This window comes from Varroa jacobsoni, unplaced genomic scaffold (genome assembly GCF_002532875.2).
Source record: "Varroa jacobsoni isolate VJ856 unplaced genomic scaffold, vjacob_1.0 scaffold_436, whole genome shotgun sequence".
NCBI classification, from domain to species: domain Eukaryota; kingdom Metazoa; phylum Arthropoda; class Arachnida; order Mesostigmata; family Varroidae; genus Varroa; species Varroa jacobsoni.
The window spans coordinates 1-26,646 of record NW_019213338.1 but is presented as its reverse complement, the minus strand read 5'-3'; the positions used below and the strand labels follow the sequence as shown (position 1 = coordinate 26,646).

Genomic DNA, 26,646 nt, shown 5'->3' with positions numbered 1-26,646 from the left:
CAGCTCCTTTCTGTATTCTTGAAATTTCAATATCGTTCCGTACAGCGTCTAAGAACGTGTTTTTCGAAATTTAAAAGAAGGCTTATGTTAATTTCATTTAGATGTGTTATAGGCCGGTGTCAGTGATTTATTATTTTGGCATTGCCTTTGCTCATACTTTCAGTTTTCGTAAAATCTTGTCAAACGTTTCCATTTCTACGTCGGGAATGTCATAGTAATTCATCTATGCACTCATTTTACACTGATAAAGCTAGAAGTATAAAGCTGTTTTGATTCACCTGTGAGCCCCGAAGTTTAGTCTGGAAGTTTTTTCTAGCTGCGAAAATAAACCTACATTATCTTTCCATAGCTCATTCCTTTATAATTTGACGCGAATCTGATAAAGAGCATACTACATCGGAGGTTTAAATTTTAGCGCGTGTCCGCTTCGCTCCGCCCGAACTCGCCTGACTGATTGGCCTTTAACTTTACCACTCGCCATTTTGTGTTGTTTACCTCCGTTGGCGGAGCTGGCTGTGAACGGAGACGGAGACGACGAGAGACTGCTGAAACGGATGCTTATCGAGTGGTGGCGAAGAAAACGCTCCGAGTATCGAGTGTCTTGCCGTCCTCTGTCGTGTTGTGTGTTTTTGTGTGTATGTTTTGTGCCTGTTTTGAACTCCAGTGTCGTTTCCGGCGCTCACATAGTGCAGCCCGAATTTCAAGTCCCGCGCAGTGCCAGTCGGCAGAGCGTTATAGTAGCTTTTACCACAAACAGCGATGGAGGCCATAGCTAAGCACGACTTCAATGCGACGGCTGATGATGAGCTGAGCTTCAGGAGATCCCAGGTTCTAAAGGTGAGCCATAACCTTGTGCAGTCGTGATGGTGTCGTGGTGACACGAAATTGAAGCGCATTACACACGGGCTTGCATCGGCATTCGTCAACGGGACGCAGGAGAGAGGGAGGGCATTTACAGCAACCTCAGGCTACCAATAATCATGGGGGCGACCACAAATCCCCCAACCTATTAGTGTCTCTATTTTATCTATAACCACCGCCCTTAAGTGGATCATAAGCTTTGTCCTGTCTTGTGTATTTTTTTGTATGCGTGTTTTTAGTGCATGTGTGTGTGAGAATAATGTTCCGCTTTATTGTAGCTGTCTTTGGCTTTCCGCACGAAGCGGTGTGACCAGAATTCGATTCTTTTCTGGGTTCTACTACCTTTGTTGCAGCTTCTGCTGGTAGCCGCAGCTGCAAAACGGATAGCCGTTGATTACGGTGATTGCCGCAGCTATGATTGAAAAATCTAGAAAAATGCAAGCTGAAAAAAAACACTTGGTTGCTAGTGTTCTCGTTGGCGTAAGCATCGTTTTGTTTATACCTGTGCAAGCAACACAATCTACTATCATATATATATATATATACCATATTTGTTTATAGAGTAAATATACTAATGATAGCTATTATTGCGATTATTATTCAAGAAGTGCAAAGTGTAGCCGTGCGTTGTCCAAAGAATCCGTCGGTCATTTCAGTTTCTCTTTAACAAAAAATCGATATCTTTTAAGATTTAAGAGTTCTGGAACTCTTTTTTACGTTGTTTTAGATATAATGGTCTATATTGTTAGGACTGTTCGATATTGCGCTGGTCCGCTGTAGTCGTTTGGTGTATTTCCTGTAGTTCGTGCGACCACATCGCACTTAACAATCCGCGGTTCTATTTCTGCTCTCCCAGCAGCCTAGAAGCATCTTGATCTGCCTTTATTTTCAGGCAGAGGATCCAATTGCTATATACAGCTTAATGTGAATATGACGTTTAGCTCAGAAAGGGAAGAAATGATTTTGTCACAACAGTTCTCTGGATCGTACTCAGTCGTTATCCGCTCCTTAAAGAGAGATAACTTGCTCGTTGGAATAAGCGCTCGTACTTTAAATCCTGTTTCACCACTCTCATTCTTCTTCTCAGTGAATACTCGCCATCGTATCAGAGGCACAGAGTTGGTGGGAGGGTCCCACTTCAACCCGATGGGTCCGGGTTGTCCTTCGCTACGCCGGACGCTACTCCTTGTCTGAGTGCGAATCGTGCAGGACCGTATCAGCCAGCTGGGTTTGCGTTATATCGTACATAGCTAGTTGGAGCGGAGCGCATTAAGTTTCTGCGGCCGACCAAAAGACTGATCCGCTGGTGTTCCTTTAAGAGGGTGAGTGTCGGAGTGTGAGTGGGCGATGGCCCCACGGGCAGCAGAAGATGATGCTTTAGCTGTTGTTGTCGTTCCTGCTGCTTCGCGTGATAATGGTGATCGCGCTTCTGTTTTTCGAACCGCAAACAGACGAAGAGAGAAAGAAAAAAGAAACGGGTGCTCACTGTTTAGGATGTTGCTACTGCTTCTGTTGATGCTATAGCCTCGACTTCTTTTAATATCCTACTACGGGTACGAGCACTCGTCGTCGTACGTTTATTTTGCCGTTCAGAGGCGGTCGGTAGGACTATTCGCTATTCGGAGCCATCGGATGCCGTCTCCGCCTGCCGCGCCCGTTGCTCCTGCTGACTAAGTTTATAATGGCGGAGAAAGGGATCCTTCAGCAGTCAGTGTGTTATCTGTAGGCCAATGAGTGCAAGAGCAAAAGGTTAACAAAATTCGACCACAGCGATAGCATAGTAACGAATTCCAGCTATGATAGTATAGAAGTTAAGCTGTCTGCTTTGTAGCATGTGTAATACAATACGTAATTGTCTATGTTATAAAATTACTGATCTCTGAAATGATTTGTGTTTCAAGATCGACATTTTTATATTATGGATATTAAAATATGAATAGGAATTATTGGTTGGGTAATCTTAATTTGGTAAAAGCCAACGGGTTAAGCTCAGCCCGAAGGGTTGAGCAAAAAACTAGTGACACGATTATTTGGTTATGGCATTGAAGTATAAACAGAAAACGCATGCGCATGTGCAAAACGAAAACTGTAATGAATTTTAAGTCAATGCATACGGCGGAACAAACCAGTACCAGTACAAAATAGTACGGATAATTTTGTATGTCCTGTAGTGTAACAGCATCTCACATCGTATAGTATACATAACGGTTGTAACCATCATAAATCATTTATTGACCGATTGACTTTTCACGTCCTTCCAAATTATGCGGGCCATGTCGTATAAAGTTCATGGTATTTTGTCTCACAAAATCTAGGAGCCCGTAATTCAACTGCAAAGTATTTCTAATCAGTATCGTTCTTCGCATGTGCATCGAGCTTGGCTGTTGCTCACTTTGAGTTTACTCATGTATGTGAATCACTGCGTAAATTGTTCCAAGTATCGCTTCCCTCCGTGCAGCGCGTTTGTCTACATCGTCTGTCTACAGAGATGGTGACGGATGATCCTCTCGGTTCAAGAAGTCTCCATCTTGTGCTCAGTACTTTGTATCTTTTGACGTCCGGCACATTTCTTTTGGCGCAAGCAGCGTTGCTAGCAGCAAAGAGAGATAAAGAGAGAATTCTTAGGACTCTGCATTGTTCGTCATACGTCGTTTGAGAAGAAGAATGAGCGTTACATCTCTACTGGTCATCGGGAGTTTGTCTCTGCGGCATACTCGGTCTGTGTCCACACGTTTTCAGTTATCCAAGCTATCTCATGAGTCACGTTGTTGTCATGTATTTAGAGCAGTGTCTACACTCCCTGCGCGGGCGCCATCAGTTCAAACAGTAGTTGCAATGGCGGCGTCGGCAACCAACCATAATGCATAGTACAGGCGTGATTTAAGTTACACAAGCGCAGGCTCGATCGCCGGTTGTATCCACGTGGCCCCTCAGCAAGCTCTTTCGCCTATACTGGCCGCAAGGATGTTGATATATATATATATATCAACATCCTTGTGTGATTATCATCAACAGCAACCGTAGTAGGAGCTGCCAGAGTTACATACAAGTAGGCGATGAGTTGCTTGCCATTGTTATTACTGCTAGATTATCCAGTAACTGCACTCGGCAAAGTATTGGCGCCCAAGTAACGCCAGCAAAAGTAACAACAAAGGTAGCAGCAGCGACACCTATACAAACGATAACAGGGTAGCGTTGCTAATTGGTACTGACTGTGTTCTGTTGCTGTACTCGTTGTGCTGCATATTGTGCCTAGAGATGTCATCTGTGCAGGAGATCGCCCTACTCCCTTTAGTTTGCTGTACTCTGGAATGACACCAAATTAAAAATGTCTACGATTCTTTGTTCGATGATTGCGGTTATTCTGGTATAATGGGGAACAGCCTGCAGATTTGTGCTTTTTGCTTCTATTTGTGTTTTTTGGTTTATGTGCATATGATAAAGAAGTGTTAGTAAATGTAAACGCTGCTTAACTGATGATGACGTCGTTACCCCTGCAAGCAAATGATTTCCAAGGTAAAGTTGACAATAGGAAGGTCTCGTCGCCACCGCCGCCTCTAACAGTTATCGACAAAAGCTGAGCCACGATGACCTCAACGGCCGAGGCAACATTCTTCCTAGCCATAACTGCTGCTGTTGCTACCTTTCGTGTCACAGCTTATAAGACACTTCAGCAGAGGGCAGATACGTCAGGCGGTCAGAAAGGTATGAAAACAGTGAAGTTTTGAGAAAACAGCATTTTGGGTGACAAACAGTGATAAAATAGCACCATTGATGATAATTCTGGCGTGATGATGACCAGGTTTCTGGTGGGTGCTGCATAATTGATCGATGATGGAAAGCGATGTGACAGCGATCTAGCAACGGCGATCCACCCGTCTGTCCACTCGGCCGTTAACACCAGGGAGCCACAATTCCAGTACAATATCGGGAGTAGCAATTACGCCGCTAATAACAACAACAACAAAAAAAGAAAATAGTACTAACAGTTCGACAGCAGTTGTTACCGTTGTGGTCGCGCTGTTGGTACACGTGTTTTTGTGCCGGGTATGATGGCTGCTCACTGACCACCGGCGGCCGTAAATTGACGCTGCTCTTACATCCGCAATGCGCTTATTTAGCTAAATGAACACGGTCGTAATAGCGGTAGCATTAGCGTGGTTAGTACTGACAAAACGGAAAAAAGCCGTTGATGATGTCAGCTGTTGAGTTGAAAGCTATGCCCTCTGATGGTACTTGTGTCAGAGCTGCTGTGGCAGCGACGTCTACGGTTGTAGCCTCTTCTGCTCAGCCATTTGCTGAGAATGTGTGCGCGAAGACCAACTCGATGCGAGAAACAAAAAACAACAGAAAACGCAATAGCGAAGATTCAGAAAGGAAGTTCAGCAATAGCTTATTTTTGGTTTGTTCAATCGGTCTATCGGTGAACCGACGCGTCGATCTACCGATTATTTCTCAACGGCGATAGATGGTTTCGTTATAGTGCAGGCCGAGTTGAGTGGCAAAAACAACCAATAATGCAAACAATATTAAGAAAAGTCTGCTTGGCTACTCTCGTTTATGTTCTACGAGGGCATCGGAGAGCAAAGAGGTGTGTGGGCGGGGAAATAATTGAGGTTGTGAAGGAAAAATTATGTGATGAAAGTGGCCGAACGACCACAAACGTGTGCGCACTGAGTTCCGCTGACATTATTTGTGTTCTTGGGTGACTTGAGTTCATCTCTCGCTCACTCTCTCCTATTGCGTGTATTTGTCTGGAACTGTCTACCTCTTGGTAGCCCGATGCCTCCTATGGCCAGCCGGTGCCAACGCGTCTATTTTTGCTCGTTTTTTTTACCTGTACAAATTACGAAAAAGTCTGGAGTGTGGACAGAGAAGAACAGTTATGTCGAGCTAAATTTGATAGGGATCTATTCAACCCTATAACGTGCTTTCGACTGTGGTGAAACGCTAGCGTACAACTTAAGCGAAGCGGAACTTTGAAAAGGTAAAAAAAATGCAGGCGCAGAGGTTTCAGAAAATGATGACGATGAGCGGAGTAGTAACCATGCCAGGGAGGACACATACGGACTGAATGATGCTGAACGTTATGGTGCAGAATAGCGTTCCGTATATACGGTAGGTATGCGGCGAAATTTCGCAGTGATGCTAACTACCAGGGAACTAGAAAAACAGGAAAAAAAATAGATCGACACAAACAGTCTGTTTCGGGTGAAAAGTTTGTTAGATATTTTTTTCGTTCGTTTTTGCGTCGCCTAGGTTGCATATTTTTTTGCAGGTGACATTATTCTACACAAAAGTGCTTCCTATAACATTGGTTGCAGAAAAATTGGTAATTTGTAGCTGTAGAGTTACTGCTACGGCCCTTGGTTTTGTCCTTATTCCATTGGTAGGAAATCTCGTCGTCCTTAAGTTGCATTTGGCCACAGGCCGAGATAGACGCCATCATTTAGGCTGGTTTACGTAGCAATCAATAGTTAGCTGTTTTATATGACGGTGCTAATAAGACCGAAGAATTTGTTCTGTAGATATGCAGGAAGGTCTAGACGTTTAAGTCTACTCATGAAGATCTTCATAGGAATATCTCGTATGTGAACCTCGCATCGGTTATATCTTAAGTTTATTTAACGACTATATCTGATCTGTAATTATTATTGATGCAAATCGTAGGCATGGTACTTCAGGCTAATACAGCAAGCTCCTGCAGAAACACTGTGGTTGTTATAAGGGTTGACACTGAGTCCGCCAAAAATGTGTAAGATTTGTATGGAATTTATGTATAATAGGGCACTCTCCATAGTACTTACGGAGTGCGAGATTCAAGACTAAATCCTATGCTATGTTAAATACCGTATTGTCCGTCCATGTCCGTAGCTCAGCAAATAATGTACGGGGTATTATTATTAAATATTGCTTCAAAATGTGCGACATCAAACACCTTCCTCACTAGTACGTTGACTTGGTAAGAACCTGTCATCGATTGCTTAGCCGTATTCTACCGGCTGCTGTATAATAATTATCGTACTATATAGCAATTATAAAAATATTGTAAGATAGGGGCGCCGATGCAATTCCGTACACTAATTAAGAAATACACTTGCATGGCGTCTACACACCAAACGGTGCTATTTGTGATATGTTATGATGCGAGACTTTGAAACAAAGCCCACGTTAATTACTGAGAGGAAAATCTATAGGAACAGGCTTTAGAAGCGTAGAAGAAGATTGACTAACCTTAGGTTGATGCAACTCGCGAACAACCTCATTTGTTAGTTTGGATCGCGATATTAAACTCTGCTTTCATTTGTGCTGTTATCATGCTGTTTATAATAACATATTAGCCTGGCATAGTCTGCGGGTTCTCTATAGAATGGGATTGTATAGTACAAAAGTATATTGCAGCGATTGACAGATGTGATCGTGTTTGCGTGTAACTTCGTTTTCGTCCTGAACCAAACAATCAAATTTTATGGTCGAAAACACCTTTAATTTTTAGTGCATCAGAAGCTAAGCTGATGTAAGGGAAAGTTATTCAGGAAAATCTGCAGTTTAGTTAGCCAATAAAAATCCTAAAAGAAAGGATATATATATGTATATTTTCGCCGTTTGCAATCTTGTATACTGTCGCCAGAATCCTCGACAACATACCCTGTCGAAACCGCTGTTGACGAAAACGCTGACAGAGTCTTCAGATTTGTGTTAATTTAAGTCTTTGATTTTAGCTGTTCAGCAATTGTGGCTTGGACAAAAAAAAGCCTGTAAGTTCACAATGACGGAGAAACCCTTACCAAATATGTCCAATACAAATATATCGCCAAAATCCGTTTGTTGTGCAAAAAAAAACACGCTATACCCAGCATATATGAATCATCTTCGCTGGATCGTACTTCGTCTATCGATCAACATGATTACAATACTAAGGTACCATTAGAAGAAAGTTGTTCGGCAAAATTCTCACTCTGCTGTTTCTATTTCTCAATCGCCTTGATTTATCGATTCCATTTTGGAGTATGTACAAATTGAAACTGTAACAAACGCTGTTTATTTATAATTGGTTATCCTGCAATTAATTGGAATTTTTAGGCAACTAGCCTAATTACATATATTCCTAAGACATATATGCGCAGCAATATGCATAACAAATTCGTGCATAGATATCGTTAGATATTACGTGCGTATGTACGTACAGCAGAGCGTCTTATTGCTCAAAACAGTACACTACAGCTAAACCCTATACGACATAACAACCCCAATAGCGATGTGATTGTGGGGAGGTCTGCTGGCTTGGTTGTTTGTCTGTCGCCAGGATGTACGGTAGAATGGTCGTTGCAGTAATCGATCCAGGAAGCGCTTAATGCAACGAGGGTCTCAGTAGGATGATACATAAATATAGAGAGAGAAAGAAGCAAAAATTAAACGTTATAATCGTGAAGAGCCAAGAAGCATGTCTTTCGCGGTCTTCGGTTAATAAACACTACGACATGGTTTGTAGGAAGACGGTATGGGCTAAACTACCTTTCACTTTAGCGTTCTACGCTCGATGTATCGTATATTCCAGCCAATCTCCTTAATGCCCCATTACCATGTAGCGCCCTCAAATCCTTATTTATAGTATCATATATATATATAGGTATTCAGCAGCTGCAAAGTACTCCACGCACGCACATACACAATTTTCATAGTATTCTTTACTCATAGTTCCTTTTTATTGGCTGTAGTTTGGAGTTATTCATGAAGATTTATCTCCATCTTTCTATGGCTAGTGGCTTAAGGTAGTCAGAAACAGCATGACCTTCAAGTTCTCAAAGAGCAAGACAAACTTTCGCCTGACACTAACCTACTGGGCGGTGGCTTTGCCAGAACATAACCTCAAGATAGTTCATCGGAGCCCTACCTATTTTATTTGTTCATCGGGGAGGTTGCTGCAGCAGGCTGGCGGAAATTTAATGATTCCTGTCAATCAGTCATACTGAGAAATCCGTATGATCATCCTATTTGTTTTTCAGAATGAAATCATATCGTTGTGCCTCAATAAAAACACGCGAGGACTAACTATAGGAAAACAGCCAAGAATTTCTATTTAGCGCCCATCTCGATATTGATATAAGTGACACATCATATGCAAACAATATAGCGTAAGTTTACTTATAGTAGCGCAGTATGTGGGCATAGTTCGAGTCGTTAATGTTTATTATCGTACACCAGCCTATTTTGTGCCATCAATGATCCGGCCGATGTCCAATGAAGGCTTGCCCTCGTAAAGGCGTTTTGACCTTTCTTGTAGAAAGGTTCGAGTGTCCCTGGAATTCACATTATCTTAATCAAGCCGGCCGACGATGTTTAATCACCGTTTTTCACCGAGGTAATTCTTGTGGTTTAAGTCCGTTGGCGTTATGCTGATGGGTCGCTCCGACGCCTGTCTAATTTATTAGTCAGCGCAGGCCTGTTGACGAACCAGAGAACGCCAGTACAGCATGTTGAACGACACATACGATGATTACCAGTAATAATTTTACTTTCACAGAGGCCCTAAGCAAAACGAAATTTTGGATGAACTGTATCTTGGTAGCTTATCCAAAGCAAACTCTAACGCGGAAAACATTATTGCAGGTAAAACTATTGTACGTGCTCCTATACTATGGACAGGGGTTCGAAGTCGTAATTCAGTTGAACATCATCATTGCTTCATCAATTAATGTTTTATTTATATTGTGGTACTTTGTTTCATCTAGGACTCTCACAATAATTACCTTTTCAATTAAATCATAACAATTACTTTTATCGAGAATAACTCAAAATGTGTGGCGCAATCGTTGCTCCATACTCTATGTGCATGCTTACCTTCTGTTCATTTATCTTGTATTAATGCGTGCGTTATACCAACTAGACACAATGAGAGCCTTCACTGTCCTGAAAGTAGTTCTCGACACACATCCACCGTCTCCTAATCGGCATCGAATAGAAACGTCGACAGGTCAGGCACAGACACCTCGAGACTTGCTTCTCTAGCAGCTGCTGGTCCACTCTTGCTATCGTTTTGAATCGAAATAACACCTAGATCAACGCATCAGCGAAGAATCGGTTTCTCTTAAGAGCTGACTTGAAATTACAGTAGTACTCTAGCACTGGCTCGCTCCGCTTGTCACAAGGCTAGTGCCGGTCGGTTGCTTTCGTTCGCCAGACGCTCGTTATGGGCACGGTTAGATAGCACTCGGCGAAATGGCCGTTCGAAAATCGGTTCGAATAGGCAAGTAGGGGGACCATTGTCCCGACGCTGTCACGTGTTCGTGTTATTTTGGTTTTGGTGAAGGCGCAGCAAGAACGCCGGCTGTGATGTAGCACTGGTTACCTCGTATAGATTATGATTGCAAGGTCCGTCTGTCTGGAACGACGATAAGGGAATACGAATCGACCTTTTGTGGCGCTTTTTTGTAATGTTGTAATACCGTGTGTGATCTATTCTCTACCAATGCTATGCACTCAACATGGTAAAGCAAAATGGTATGAAACTAAGGCTCAACTGGCTGGAGGTTAAACATTTGGTAGATTGGAATAGCCGGTTATCGGTGTATGAGTACTGTTCAATGTAACGTCTCCAAAATATTTGGCGATCGCTAGGTATTAATGATGGTTTACTGTAAGAAACAGATCTGACGGTCTCAACGAGTCCCTTAATATATAAAAGTTGAGCATAATGGTAGGTAGTTGATTAAGGAATATGTAAGCGCCTTTAGTGTCTAAAGGAAGCACATAATCGGCTTCAGCTCTTCCGTAAAGTAAACGTTTTAAAAAATGGCTTGGGGTGTTTTTGATTTTGGTTTAAACAGATACTAACAAATTTGTTATTTTTATTTTGCATGCCGCTCAACCTTTTTGATATCTCTATATGAGGTCAGTACATATCAATATTATATAAATTCGCCTTTATCTAGTAATACTCTTGCACGCAAAGCACTTGATAATATATATAGATATATATATATATATGGTATGGCCAATTTTCATGCGGCTTTTAAAAGATCGAAAGAGGATTTTCCTCAAGCCAACCGCAAGGTCCTCAGTAGCCTGAAAAATGCATGAAAGCTCGATGAACCATTTTCTATACACCATGCGTTTACATACATCTATATAGAAATTACTAGTTTAAGTCGTCCAAATAAGCTTCAACGAGTAACCTTTTTGAGACGTATTTTACATTCTTCAAGCCTTTTCGCATCTCTAGAAGTTCTGACCTGTTATCAGCTCCAAATTTAATTCCGCTTAGATGTTTTGAATATGGCCTGTTTGAGCGACACGTTACAGCTGCTTGATGCGAGTTTCTAAAAAGTTGTTTGCAGCTTAGAGAAGAAATATTTCGAAAAATGATGAGTGAGTGTTTTTGGTCCCAAATTGAAGCTAAATCGCTGTGGATGGTGGTTATATTAAATAAACATGATCGTCGGGAATGCCACTTCCGACGCATGCAGAAATATAGACACAGTCTCAGAAACAGAGCACAGAAAAAATTCTCAATTTAGACGCGTTACCCTTTATACGGCTCTGCATTGCATTGTTCATGGTGTTGATTATATTAAAGTCAATCAGCAAATCGAAATGTCACGCGGCGAGCTTTCAGTTTGCTCATCAATTGTGAGCCTGCATACTATCGCTACAGAAATGTTTGGCTGGCTGGCTGCCTTCCCTTTGGCGTATTCATTAATATAAGCTATACTATTATAGCATTACATTTCTGCGAGTCAACACAATCATTTATATAAATCTTTTACTCAATCTAGCCACGGTCGCTGTTCATGCAGTCAACTTTTGTACAGCAGTATTTGTTGGGCAATTTCGATTCATATTGTGGCAACGACAAGCGAGCAGTTGATGACAGCTATTTGAAATAGTGCCCCGAGGGGCTTCGCAAAATATAAGCAGTGCTGACCTATACTGCGCGGTAACATTCGCGGAACCATCTATTCAGATTAGCAGAGGCAATAATACCGATTTGGCAGTTCAGCTTTTGACATTTTCGTTGCCGACATATCGTTGCTGCGTATATCAATGTACTGGCGCTGATGTACTTGAGACTGTTACCAATAGTTTCGAGGGAGTACTTCCAAACCAGCATTATGCTTCAGTGTGAAACCGCAAAACAAGCTTCAGGTTACCTAGATGAGCATGCTGACGCCTACCGTCGTTCGTTGTGTATCTATGTGGGTCTGAGTGCGTGTGCCGATTTTCCAATCTGCCATGAAATCTACGCGAATCTCGCTTTTCTAGTTAGTAAGCTCCGTTTGTCTATTTGTTTGGCTGCTGCCATTCGCTTGATAGTGTTGTGTTTTTGAATTACGTTGGCCAACTTAATAGTGATGCGCGCACCGTTATTATAGACGACGGTGGGTCGCAGTATGCCCCCAACACGCTTCACTGAACATTTAAGGTATATTCTGAGTATTAATATAGTGAAGTTGTTTTAGGATTTGTTGTTAGAAGTATCAGTTGAAATGCTGGTGATCGTAAACACATTCTACATTAATATATATAAGAACATATGTCTCACTGTCAGTGTGTGAAGATCTGACAGTTCGGCAAGGTAAATAGGACGCCACTGATATCCTGTTGCTGTTGGGAGTCGTTGTTAAACGACCAGTTTGAGCAGCTTCTGTTTGTTTTTATTTTAACGTTAATGATGACACCGCAATCGTATCACATATGTGAGAAGGTTTAAGCGTTTTTATTATGTCTAATAGTGTGTTCACATTGTATAGGGATGTTTGTAAGATGAAGCCACCATATGACCATATAAAGGTGAGTGTTTCCGTGAAAATTTTAACTCTATAAATGGTTCGGATAATTAAGGACGCATCAGATTTTTTTGTCCTTTCTGATCAACGCTGCCGCGTTTTACTTATGGTCATATTTGGCGAAAAAAATTTAACCGTAAAAATTGTACAGCTGTATGGAACTTTATATTATATAGATTAAGCGGAGTAGTGACACACCGTGTGCCAAGTTCGCTGCTGTGGTGCTCTAAAAACTGATAATATAGAAGCGAATTTTTCCTTACGATGATATAGGAGTAATCCGCTTTGGAGTCCAAGGATGGCTTGTCAGCCCTATTTTCCGAAGTCCCTCCGGTTCCCTGTGACCAAGAATGTGAACAAGCCCTATCTTTAGCTAAAATCTCTACCTAAGCGTTTATACGGGGCCATACGATAAAGACGATGAGTAATCATTACGGTATGTTGAAAGCATGAGAGGTGTAGTTAATACGAGCAGCAGTCGAAATAAGCGAACGCCCTGCTGTAGCAAAAAAAATTTGTGTATGCCACTTTTTTAAACTGTTTAATCGTGCGTTAAATATTAATTTCCCTGAAACCACTTGGTGATGTAACTGAAAGGAGATGATCAGTATCTGTTTATCTCTGCCATACGATTTATTGCCTCTGCGAGTTTAGCGTAAACTTCATAGGAAAAACTAAACAGGCTAAATATCGAATTATTCTTGGCGTTAAGGAAATGGATCTCTTATGCTTTTGTCTTTTACAACAAACTGAGCGTATATTTTTAGATAAATACATTTTAAGTAGAAAAAAGAAACGAAATAATTTACAGGGTACTTCGTTACTCTTTTTCTGTGACATATATGATAGCTTTCAAGTAATTTCGTTTGGCAATATTTGATGGCATTATTCTTTAGCACCGACTATGCTAAACGTCCTTCTTTAGGAAGATGTGATTTTTCTTTCAAAACCGTTTCTTAATGCATCGTATGAACTTGTACATATATCGTGAATGCTCTTCTATTATTATGCTCCCGATCCAACACTAAAGTTGTGACTTCAAACATTTCAATATACATTCAAATGGGTCAGATCACATCTATACATTGCCAGCCCGTCGTAGTTTTCTATAGACAATTATTATTTGGAAAATTGGGTTATATCGTTATTCTTTTTGTATATGAGCCAAGTCACGCTCTTCAAACTCGATGCTCGTATTGTGACTCCTGTAATCTCTTGTATTTTTTAAACACCATCTGTCTATGTCTGGCTACAAAAGAACTGAGAGCTATAGAACGTGGCTGAATGGAAAGAATGTTCGTTATTGTAAAGCTTTGTTAAGTGCTGTACGTGCCATCCTATCCTTGTTTAGTGCTGCGTTCTTCTACTCACGCCAGATCTAGACTTTAATAAACTGAGTCAGCGAAGACTGTTTTGTTTACCAGAACAGTGCCGTCTTATTGCCCGATCTCATCGGACCTTTTAATTTGTGGCTTGGATGTTGTTCAATTTGCAGAAAAATATGGAGGTTTCATTGTTCTGTTTAAGTTGTTCGTATCTGTTCCCCTAGTCTTTTAACGAAATGCGTAAAACATAAATGCCTTTGCTGAACCCTGGGATTCGGACTTGGAAGCACCGAACAGCATTAATCAGACATCAAACAAACATTGTCTTCCTTCAGAGGCAGAAAAGGGCAACACACTGATTGACAGCCAGCACATCTCAAGCTTTTGAACGCTGTCCTTTACCATGCAATGTAAAGCATAAAAATTGTTGCCTCAAGGCTATATTGCATGCGTATATACCTATTTGAAGCATAGAACACCGTTTTTCTAAAAGTAAAACAGAAAAAAAGTTCGGTCGCTGGCACAAGTTATAGACACGCCATAAGCATTGTCATTGATTACCAGAATGCTTTATTAAAATGAGTGATTGAACCCAGATTCTACGGCAGCCCGAATTGGCTGATCGAACACTTTAAATACTGTGCTAAATGTAAAACTTGGTTCATTTTTGGGATGAGAAGAACAACAACTGATGGCGTTCATGTTAATAATAGCATAAGTCTGTTACTAGCTGTCTTAAGTTAGTCCCCTGCAGGAACTTATGTGTTATACGCGTAAAAGTATAAATTTCCTGTGGACTATATATTATGGCATGGTACACGTATTATTTGGTTGCGACGAATTCAGAAGCCGCCATGGTGATTTTGAATATAATGAGCATTGAGGAGCGCTCAACGATGCTCTACCTAGTAATTTTACAATCTGGGTAACTGGATCTGTTATGCATTAGCGTTACTTCCAGTCTTTGCTGGCATAACACTTAGCTATTGCTTATCACTATTTTTATTCATATAAATTGTGTTGTATTTTCGTGTTTTTGGTGACGCCCTTCTGTTCTTTTTTCGTGAAGAGACCTGACCATTCGAATCTCCACCTGTGGATTAATATGTAATAGTTAATTAATAATTAATGCAGAAAATGCTCCTAACGTTTAGTCGGCACCGGACTACGGAAGTGTTTGACAAAAGTTGCAGAGACCCGACGGAGTTGTTCTCATCACTCGAATAAGCATCTGATAAGCTGTGCGAAGAGTTGCAGCTACGATGAAGGTGTTTGTTTTACAAATGCTTTGGGCGTTGCTCGAAACAGGCTTTACGAGTGAACATGCCTTGTTTATAGCTCGAAGGGAGCTTCTCATGCTACGAGCTCACCACAGGGAGGTTTTTTCGAGCAATGCATCATTGCGAAGCGCTCTTATTGATTCTATAGAAAAAATCTAGGCGAGCACAACGACAACGCGCTAAGGGATTCGAGATGCATCCAAACGCATGTTTAAGCAAATAGGACCGATGCGCTCCGTTATCTTCGACTACTAACAGACGCTCGCTCCCGAGGAATGAAAGTCATAATTAGGCAGTTTTTTCTCTTTTCCTAGCTGTATAACGTGCCATGCGTCAACGGCTTAATATCGTCAGTGTGTTCTCATTAAGTTGAGGGTTACTGCCTTTTGCTGACGCTACGACCGCTATTAAATCATCGGTCATGCGTAAAATCGCGCACATGAGGCTACAAATAACAACTTTCTTTATTTACAAAAGTGAAGTAGTGACGTGTCGCTGACAGCGATTTCTGCTTGCTTTCAGTCAACCAGTGTCGAAGTCGTCCAAACCATAACGTCGAAAAAGGCAATATTGACGGAAATAAAATATCGATAAATGAGATTCCTGCTGACGCATAGTTTAATATTGCGTGGCATCTTTTATCGTCTTTGTAGGAGGGTATTGAAATAGAGTCAACTACCCTATGCTAAGGGGGAAAGTTTTAAAACAGGTTGATGCAGCTCTTTCTCTGTACTCAATCCGGTTTGCGTAGTTGTGCGCAAAATACGCGAACAAATTTACACTTGAAATGAAAGTTTCAAAGACATGTTTCAGGTGTCTTTGAGAAACACATTGCGAAGTAAGCACATGACAGGGACATAAATTTTATAGCGTTCGTTATTTGGAGCTAGGTTATAGTTAGGGATTTGAAGTTAGGTTTGGGGACGTTACCTTTATTGGTTTCTTATGAATAGGACACCTTAATCCGATGTTTTATAAAGTAGGTATACAGGAATACGGCGAATGGAGTGAAGTTATATACGTCGGCAGAAGCATTCATTATTCTGTAAATTCGACATCACATAAAAGGTTGTGTTTCGCTCTGCATTCATCGTTCTACATACTAAGGATAATCGATGGCTATTGTCCATCGGATCCGAGACGGATTGCTTGAAAAGGTCATATTCTTGCTTTTGTCCTGTATGCAATCATTTATTGAAACGTAACTAATGTTCAGCTTGAATCTAAAAAGGTTGAGCATTGGGAAGACGTTACAGATCCAGTTTGCCATCAGATAGAAATTGGAATGCTATTTTCTATCCTTCTGCTTGCGTATGACCTTTGTAGCCTTTTCAGACTTTCGACGAAGGTGATAAAGACGCATATTTTAAACGATACTTTTGGTATAAAAAATGGGCGATTTCTTTTCGCGGCAACAACTGGCTGCCGATGGTGGTTTAATACTTGCAAAGTGTACGTCGACCGTTGTGAGGACTATAAAAAGTTTTAACATTGCTACGTACGTTTGGAAAGAGAACCTTAACGAATGAAAGGTAGGATCAACGAAGATTAGCGGAGCACGATGTACGTGGTAGGCGGATTAACAACACAATTAAGCCGTGGGCTGGCGTATGGACAAATGAAAACCACAATTAGCAGGTCCTTACTACTTATCCTTGACATTAGCAAGTTGACCTCTGCTTCAGTTGCTAACATGTCCGACCTGCTAGTCTATGGAAATATATTTGTCTCACTTTGGCACTAACTGCTCGCATTGTGGCCGGCACAGAGCAGGCTGTTAGCGTAACAATCTTTCAAATACATAAAAATGATGGTTATACTCAGGGTAACACATTAGGATAGTTGTTATATGCTATGCTCATGGTGCGTAGAGTTACAGTCGAGGTAGTCTACTATTGAGTTTCCCATTAATAATTTAATTTTGTAATCCGCTGATATTTTTTTCAAACTAGTTTGTTCTGTGCACTATCCTAGAACATAACGCATGAGTTTGCCTGAACAAGAATTTCTGTTCTATTCTGAATCGGTTCCCATTTCTAGCGGCGCAGAAAAGCCTAGTGTTTATAGTCCGATTTAGGCCAGGTTTCCATGTATCGAGGCGTAAGGTTATATGTAAGAGCTCACTGTTATACGGAGTAACATAGACGCCATAAAATTAGTTAATTTTGCATTCGGACATATTCTCAACGGTTATTGTGGCGATTATTGATTCAGAGAGAGGCAATCAGAGGGAAGCAATTGTTCTCTACTCTTCTTCTTGCCAGTATAGTTCAGTACGTCGGTTATAACAATACTATACATTTATTTGACAATGAGAACGATTTCAACGAATACGAAGCGACAAATTAAACGTAGCATTTAGTGCGACGCTGTGGACTGAAGCGCACCCGTCGAAAACCCTAAAAAAAAGTGGCAGAGGCGAACTAAAAACGACACAATCAGATATATATATATATATATATATATACGATCTGATTAATGCATAAGTATTCGTTTGCCTGTAAGCATTAGCCCATTCAGCCAAGCCGTAGACAGCAATGTCACTTTAGCGCACATCAACAATGACAGAAGCTGTAGCAGATGGCAGAAATCGCGTAAAATCGCGATGGAGTTTTGTAGAATCAGCTTGCTCCTGGTGCCAATGCTGACTACTTCTATTCACGGTAAAAAGAAGAGAAAAAAAAGCAACAAAATAAACAGCACGATTATACCAACGTCACCAACGTGACGCGTTTGGTCACTTTGTAGTTTTTTTTCTTGTTAACGGAAAAAGCAGTAATAACAGCAGCACGCGAAAAAATAGAACTAAATGCAAAAGTATGAATCATAGATTAGCTGCCGGGGGCAATGAGGCGAGGGGATCGCTTGAAATATATATGTGTAGGTCGTAATATTCACGTGTGTGTTACTCTATAACGTGATTAACTCTGCATGGGTTTTCTGCATATGATATGACTAAGAGGCAACAGTGAGTGCAGGTATATTAAACTGAAAGTATAACGTAACAGGAGCGGATATTTTTTTTATGGCAGTGGCGCACAACACTATGTAAGCGTTATGGAAATGATTATACCGTTTTATATTACTTTAAGGTATTTGAAGGACACTGGCTGTGTCTCGTAACTTTGTTTTGCTATCGTTTTCGATGATACCATTTTAATACTGATCATAAACTAAAAGTTGCAACGCCAAAAACGACTGGAACATTTCTTGTGTTTGATTAAAAAAAGTAACTTGTATTTAGTTAAGCCAGTTTTTGTAATATATAAACTGCTAGATAATCCAGACTAGTTGAGCACAGTGGGTAATCTCTTTAGACATAAGTTTTAGACGCATTTATAACATAAGTGAATATATTTACATTAAAAAAGCGCCAAAAATTACACCAAAAAATCATGTCTCAAAGAGTACAAGCACACTCCGAAGCGACACGTTTATGGCGTGAAGAAAGGAGTGGTGAGAGGGGTCGCTGCTAATTGATGAAATCGTAGTTACGGTGACTACATGTCGCATGGAACAGTACAGATTTACTCCGTTTAGTAAAATATTCGGAATGGCCTCATGGTCCTTACGTTTTCTGAATAAATGCAATCTAATTTCTCCTTAGCAATGAGCGCTCCTCAACTGACGGCTAAAGGCTTTTAGTCTGAGAAGAAGAGCATATTGTAGATAAGATTGGAGAGTTCAGTGTCAAGGCCTTTTACGGGACCTTCACTATGGCTACTACTAGCGGAACAAGCTACCCTTAATCAGCAGTTGACATATCAGGCAAAATAATAGACTTCAAATAGGCTTTTTGATGGATCGAGGAAAGGCATCATGCGCTTATGGCAAGCACTAACCGTGCACACACAGTTTCTATTTTTTCTTTCCTATGCTTTCTAAATACTTTTTTTAATCTCAATCTGGCTATCAATTCCTGAATCTGTGCCATTTTCAAGCTGATTTGCCTTCGAAAAGTGATTAGACTCTGCTTATCTTACAGAAATGGGTAATGCTAAAGTAGAAAAAATATCAATTTTTGCTTTGCGTGATATGAAGAGGATAGACGAACGTCAATGTCTCTGCAGAATATAATCGCCTGCCATCGACCAGAGAGAAAGAAAGGGAGAGTGCATTCAACAATTTGGAGTGTGTTAACTGATGATTATTCAGTTGCAAGATTCCCCCCTCCCTATTGTGATGGACAAGTGTGCCGTGCAGCTTTAGAAACAGGGGAATTGAATTTGGAAGAGGATCCCGGATGCAACATGGGGAAGGTGTAAGTCGCCGTATTGTTCAGTTGAAAAAGCCAAGCGTTTCGCTGGTGCAGTGTTTTTTGCGAGGTGTCTACCTGTTGAGCCGAACGGCTCAGATCGACAAGCGTTATCCTAGAGCTGTGCGGACGTAGCAATTGTCACCCTATTTTGAGGCGACGCTCACTCGATGCATTCGAAAGTGCCCGCTGAAAATAGGTCAGATTGATGATCTCATCAGATTATTATTTCGACTCTGTGCTAGTTTAGTTCTGTTTTGCGCACATTCATCTTGAGATGAATAGATAAATGCTCTGAAAATTTAAGTATTAATCAGTTCGTATTATGTGTACTGTACTATTGGTTAATTTGCGTTGCAGGTGCTTAACATGGAGGACGATATGAACTGGTATAGGGCTGAGCTCGATGGCAAAGAAGGTCTCATTCCATCTAATTACATCGAAATGAAGAAGCATGACTGGTAAGTACATCGTGTCATAATCAATTTGATGGTTATTTGATGGCCTCAGTAATATCTTTTCGTCATACGATGTGTCGTTGAACTATTGTCTTTCTCCTATTGGTTCAACATTATAAATAATATAGTAACAATAATATAGTACATCCACTAAATTGTATCGTTCTAATATGTAGGGTTTATTCAAATTTAATTCAGCGGAAGTACACAAATAATTTGCATTAAATTTTCTAGGTTGCCGTTAGCTGTTCTTATTTTTATAAAAATAGTTATAGGCTCAGAGCTTTGGTTGTTTTAGTTAACTCACTGACCGACACCATTAATTTGGTACATAATTTGGTGTCTTACCATATCCTCGCGCGTTCGTGTTTCTCAGGTATTATGGTCGGATCACGCGGGCTGATGCCGAAAAACTGTTAAGCAACAAACACGAAGGAGCTTTTCTTATACGAGTCAGCGAATCAAGTCCCGGAGATTTTTCACTATCCGTCAAATGTGGAGATGGCGTACAGCACTTTAAGGTAGATAACATACAAATTTATCAAGCTAAACAAGTTTTCGTTCCACAGCACATTTGAACGTAATCTGTTTATAACACTCGCTTGGCTGGCGCCTACTTTCCAACCGAATAAGATGAACTTTCGAATATGCTACCACCAGTCATATCGTCTACTGAACTCTTCCCATGACGTTTTGTTTCTTACCTACGTGTTACCTATAGAATGACTTGAACTAGTATCAGCAACGAACCGGCAACACTTTCATTCGCTAAAAGGATCTTTTTAGGTCATACTGCATAAGAGGAAACAGTACGGCAAGGGTCTATTTGGCAAGGTACGAGCCACGTGCCAGAAGCGCGTTTGTTTACGTTAGTGATGCAGTTCTGTCAGCCAGTTTTCATTTTGTTATGCATTCTACACTATGCATACAAAAAACAATAAGAATGGACGCAAGCAGTGATCGAACTGAAGATATGCGAAATACAAACGAAGAAGATCTTAAGTTTAGCAGAGTAACCAGCAGGATCAATGGACGAGAACATCGCATTTAAGTGAAGACATGTTGTGTTGAGAACAGTCACACAGCGTTATGTTCTGCAGTTGCGATCGCAATAGACAACACAAAGGACGCAAAATGGAATGTGGCAGTTCTGGTAGTTGTAATTTATAATGTGTTATAAATTTTGTTGATGTAATTGTTGCTGCCATTGTCCTATCTTAGCTAGTTATTAGTGTTAATTTTTTTTTCGTTTTTGAGTCATGAGTTGGATCCACAGTCGCTGCTGTCCGATTCGGCTAGTTCGGAACACATTGAAAATTAGTCCTGCTATTCTATACGTTCGCAGATTATGGTAGGGTCCTGACTGATCATAGTTTGCCGATTGTTGAAAGCATTAGTCCGCATTGTGGCTACTGCTACTGGACAGGAATATCTGACGGCGGGAGCTGTGAGGCGACAGAAAAGTCGCAAAAAGTAGCGGGTTGAACATATTTGTCAGATGTTGTTGTTCATTGTTATCATTTTAGCAGTTTTCGAATGTTACGCGGACCGGTTGGCATTGTCGAGATCTTCGCCACTCATTTGAATTCGGTGCCTTTGTATACTTGGAAGTTCGCAGCAATAGCCGCAATGGCTAAAGCGCCCATGCTACCTATGTTACTATAGTGACAAGAGAAGAAATGGTAGAAATTTAAGAGTAAAGATAATCCTTCGATTCTTACGATTTCTTTTTGTCTTCATTTGTATAGAACTGACCCACTCGTGCTCTGCGATCGCACCATTGACGATTAATAACGAGAGCTGTAGGCAATTAATGATCCTTAGAAGAGATTCGCCTGCTCATCATATACTGCGCCCACTAATAAGGCAAAGGACCGCACCCCCAGAAATCACTTTTTATTGGTTGACTAACTTATTTTTGGTAGGATCCGGTTTCTGATACTGCACCAAAAGGTGATTCCAAGAACTTTTTTTACAAGGTGGATAGAGAAGGATCAAGAAAGATCCCCTATGATGTACAACGTCTAGCTAGGCGTGTGTCAACTAGATTATTGACGATTGTATTTGTCATCAAGCAATACTAAAGTGAACTTTCTCGACTGTACCTGAGAGAGCCCTGCGATCTGAATGACATCAGTTCCGGCTCCTCCCGGTCCAGCGTCCCTGTCGTGAAGTATCGAGCGCCTTGTTACTTCGAGGCGCTAATTCCAGTAATAATAGTATTTTTTGGCTCTGTGGAGTATAGAAAAAAATCGTGTATATAAAAAAAAAAGGTCGCTTTTAGATCACTAATTATATAAAAGGCCAAAATGAATTTTAATCATAGGAATAGGTTTATTTCACTAGGTTCTCATTTAATATACGAAGTTTCATAGTTTCCTCCGAAACTGTATATGCTTTAATGTCTCTTGATTTGTATTTACTTGCTGGTATTCTACTTTGATATTATATTGTTTGTAGTAGCAAAAAATCGCTGCTGCTCTTCACTGAGCATGACCCATTCAAGCTGTTACTCTAATACGTATGCGTTCCGCGTATGATTGGACTGGTTGATTTTTTCAGGTGTTGCGTGACACAAAAGGCATGTTTTTTCTTTGGGTGGTGAAATTCCCGTCGTTAAACGAATTGGTCGAGTATCATCGTTCTGCATCTGTGTCCCGCTCGCAGGACATCAAACTTAAGGATATGCATCCGGATGAGGTAGGAGAGGTCCGTGTCAACCCGTCCCGACAACCCTAAGTGTGTCTTCACTAAACATGCCCGTTTCATCCTTTTATTGTCACTGCCGTCCTCCCTTACAACTACTGCTCGCCTATCGCACCTGTAGCGGCATTTCCCAAATTCCTAGCTGAAAATTCTGATTTCCACTCACTTTGTTCGTATTGTCGAGGGGTATTGGCTATCCGAATGAGAATGGTCTTTCGTTGCTGGCTGGCAACCAGGGTAGAACGCTGTTTTAAGATTAAATCCGTACTGCCGCTATGCGGTTTATGACCACTTAGCCACTGATGTGTGTTGGTTTTTTCTGGCTTTGTTTTGTACGCATGCTGCTGCGTAATAAATCTACTAATAACGTTGTAGTTTTGCGTAACCTATTCAAGCTTTCTAGCTATTTCAAATAAATACTAATCAGTATAAACGCCCAACGTATTTTTCTAAATAGGGAAAGTGATATTAAAACATCGTAACAAAGTCCTCTCTCCCTTGGAGATAGTCGTTCTTAAGTTTACTTTTTACCTTTTTTTACCTGGCCTTATCCTATTCTGGTGCGAATTAGACAGATATTCAGGTTTGTTTCTAGAATATAGTAAAGTTTTCTTAATAGTATCATATCATAAGGGAGCAATTTTGTCATCGGAGGAATCAGCTTGGTAACAAAAAAGCTAATAGCTAAGCAACTATCGAGCCTGCATATAGTTCCGTTTGTGTATATGGACATATTGGCCTAGACAAGAATCAACGACTTTTGGAGGTTCATCCCTATTTATAACATCATTTGTCTCTATTAAATGCCTTTAAACTTCTTCCGTAGAAATCCTTTATTTGAATTCAGTAACCTTGTAGAATAAAATGTCGAAAAGTCCCTGCATACAACAGACGTTATTACAATGCGCGCTCTTAGCCTCTCTATGTAATCTCATATCTGGATTGGTAAAGAATTATAAATAATCAATTCAAAGGAGATATCTGTACAATCTATGAATGATGCACTTCTGTTCTGTTTTTTACCGCACGTCCTTTATTGTCAAGTTTTAGAACCTCAAGACTTTGATTTTCTAATGCAACATGAAAAAATGCTTCCTTCCAAGAGTAATAGTTGATATATCAACCAATACAATGTGCCCTATTTAGTTCAGATCGCATTGCCAAGACCCGGTAAATATACAGTAATGATTAAAGAATTAAAAATTCTCTATTCCAAAGAATGAGCTTATTTAGAAGAGAGTATATTTAGAATGCATTCACGCGATGTCGTAGTCAACGTGTACCACTGGCCGTAACCAACAGTTGATATTATTAGAAGCGAAATTATTTTTTATAGAATGATCGGTACGCAAAATTGCAGTGATACGTCCGCTGCAAAGCACTAGTACAGTGTTAATACTTGACACAAGTGTTTCTAATATCGATGCAGCCTTATTGTTCTATTATATATTATTATTGTTTAATCGTGATTTCTGCTATTCTCCCTTCTACAGCAGGTTAACTACACTCATATATATAAGTGTCTGTTCGGTTTTGGTACCTATAGTAACACATTACGACCTCTGTATAAGAACATTATTTTTCTCAAAGATGTCGGTTTTTTTCCAAGTGACGACACCTGGCTCAGATATTGCCCAGTAAATTTTGTCGTATGGAGGCTCGTAGATTGTTAGTCAACACCAAGCGATTCGCTACTTGATTCTCGAAACGACGTTACCTGGCCTTTACGTAGGTAGTTTTAGATTTAGAGAAATAAGCTTTCCCTTTTTTATCGGCTCTAAATACGGAAGTTAGTCTTCAAAAGGAAGTTCTTGGTGTTTTTAGTAATACTGTCTATACATTATGGAGTCACGTCAGGCTAGAGTTGCGTTAATTTGTACCCGAAGAGCAGAAAAATTTTGTATACTGACAGAGATTCGTTTGTACACCTTCAAACAATACATTTTTAAGGTCGAGGTTTATCAAATGAGGGCGCCGGTCACCTTTGGTAGTTCATGCCTCTGACTTTTGTTAGCAAATGTTTTGTTACTGTTTGTCTTTATATCGAATTCATACCGAACACCCTTTACCATCCATGGAAACACTTGTATTTTTGCAAACGCTGTAAGTTTTGAAATTGTGGTATTACTACGGTTAAGCAGAAAATAACAGTCGTATTATCTTGGCGATGCACAACAATTACTACGGGAGCAAAGCTTCGGTACTATGTCTTTAATTTTGATCTCTGAGTAAAAGAGACTAGAGGTCACTGGTTCGGCTCTTGCCAACGACACATAAATATCGATTTTTGTGAATGAAGACATACTACGTCCTGCTTTATTGTGGGCACGAACCACCCATTCGATTAGATTACGTGCCTACGATTAGCTTCAAGATAGTACTACTTTTCAAGCCAAATTTTACTGTCTCCATAATAAAGCAGTCTAGCGAGTTTACCTGTAAACGTGTGTTGTCGTGGTGCTTGATCCATGTGAGCCTATCGACACACAACTTGGTAGTTCCTTGAAAAGGTTATGGCATAAGGTATATCTGCTTAGCCGATTTCCCATTCTGAACGTACCCTTACTTGCTAGTAGCTTCACTTGAGAGTGGACAAAATGGGCTGTAAGCCTATTTTAGATGAGAAGTCCCTACGACGCCCGTAGAGCTTCATAAATTAGGCGTTGTTTATGTATAAATGTATGTAGAGTGGTGTATGTTTGCGTAGACCAATCCGAAAAATATGGAGACACTTTGTTGTCTTCATGTTTCTTCGGACCCACGCCCAGTTGTTACCGAAAATGTTTGGAACCGAACTTCGCGCAAAGGCGTCTCTTTGTCTTTTAAGGGTACTAGGTTTTTTCTGTACTACGTACTAGAAATAAGTAAATGATAATGTTATTAATTTTCGTTGGACGTTAAGACATTTTTTGTGATCATGTACCCAATCTATTTCAACTGTTTGTTATTTCAGTGTCTCGTTCGAGCAATGTACGACTTCACGCCGCAGGAAGCCGGTGAACTGGAGTTCCGCCGGGGTGAGATCATCAACGTAATTGACCGCTCAGATTCGAACTGGTGGGAAGGAGAGATTGGAAATCGACGAGGATATTTCCCGGCCACTTATGTTAATCCATACCAACCAAATTAGGCGCGCATTCGTAAATGACAATAACAATACGCAGCGACGAATACACGTATTTGCCAGCTAGACATCCTCCATTCGCGTGGGAACGATGCACATCATCCGCGCTCTATATATAAATATATATATATTTTGGTTGGAATAGCGAGTTTGAACTGAGCCAACTGAAGTTACTTGAGTAGTGTACACTCGGCACCAACAAAACAGGAAGCAGATAGACATCACAACAACTACAAGAATAGAAAACGCAAGAAAGGCACCGACGTACACGAGCAGAAAAATCTGATTATGATCATAACTTATTATTATACTATTAGTACTACTTATGTGACGTTAAAGGACTGAAATGAAGTCGGCGTGGCCAATCAAAGACAAACATAGCAAGATCAATGCGTACAGAAGATATTTGTTTTTTTTTCTTGTTAATTGGTATCGTTTTTAGTGGCAATGAACGACAAACGAATGATTCTATAGTAGTTTGTACTTGACTTGTAACTTCGAAGAAGTGCAAAACCGCGCTCATAGCAAAAAAGCGCGCTGTTTTGAACTTAGAAGAAGTGGCAATTTTATGGAAAGACAACAACAGCAAAAATGTTTTGTATAGAGCAGCATCAATATGCATTAGGTATTGAATAAAATACTTGTCAGATAAAAGGAAAACAATAAAGAGCTGAAAAATATATAAGAAAACCCTATTATGCGTGACCTGGTATTTCCATTTGATTTCAGGATGGAAAATCGTGTGCGTTACCTATTTTGGGTTTGTGAAAGATTCAGTTAGCAGGTTGTTTCAAATTGTGATGAATTACTTATGGTTAGAAAACTCCAACGTGAGAACAGAACTTATAAAG

General features: G+C 40.4%; 1 protein-coding gene and 1 long non-coding RNA gene across 2 annotated transcripts; one reads left to right on the top strand and one right to left on the bottom strand.

Moving 5' to 3' along the window:
• Positions 1-415: 415 nt before the first annotated feature.
• Positions 416-26,490, top strand: drk (growth factor receptor-bound protein 2 drk; the record flags this gene model as incomplete). The annotated part of the gene is given in 5 exon segments (XM_086968310.1): positions 416-837; positions 19,868-19,968; positions 20,342-20,486; positions 22,528-22,674; positions 25,625-26,490. Coding segments are annotated over 5 exon segments (648 nt in total). The 3' UTR covers positions 25,802-26,490.
• On the bottom strand, positions 8,911-10,540 carry LOC111260400 (uncharacterized). The gene is made up of 2 exons (XR_002680319.2): positions 9,703-10,540; positions 8,911-9,304 (listed from the first exon to the last, which is right to left on the bottom strand). It is a non-coding gene; the product is annotated as an uncharacterized LOC111260400 (long non-coding RNA).
• Positions 26,491-26,646: the final 156 nt, after the last annotated feature.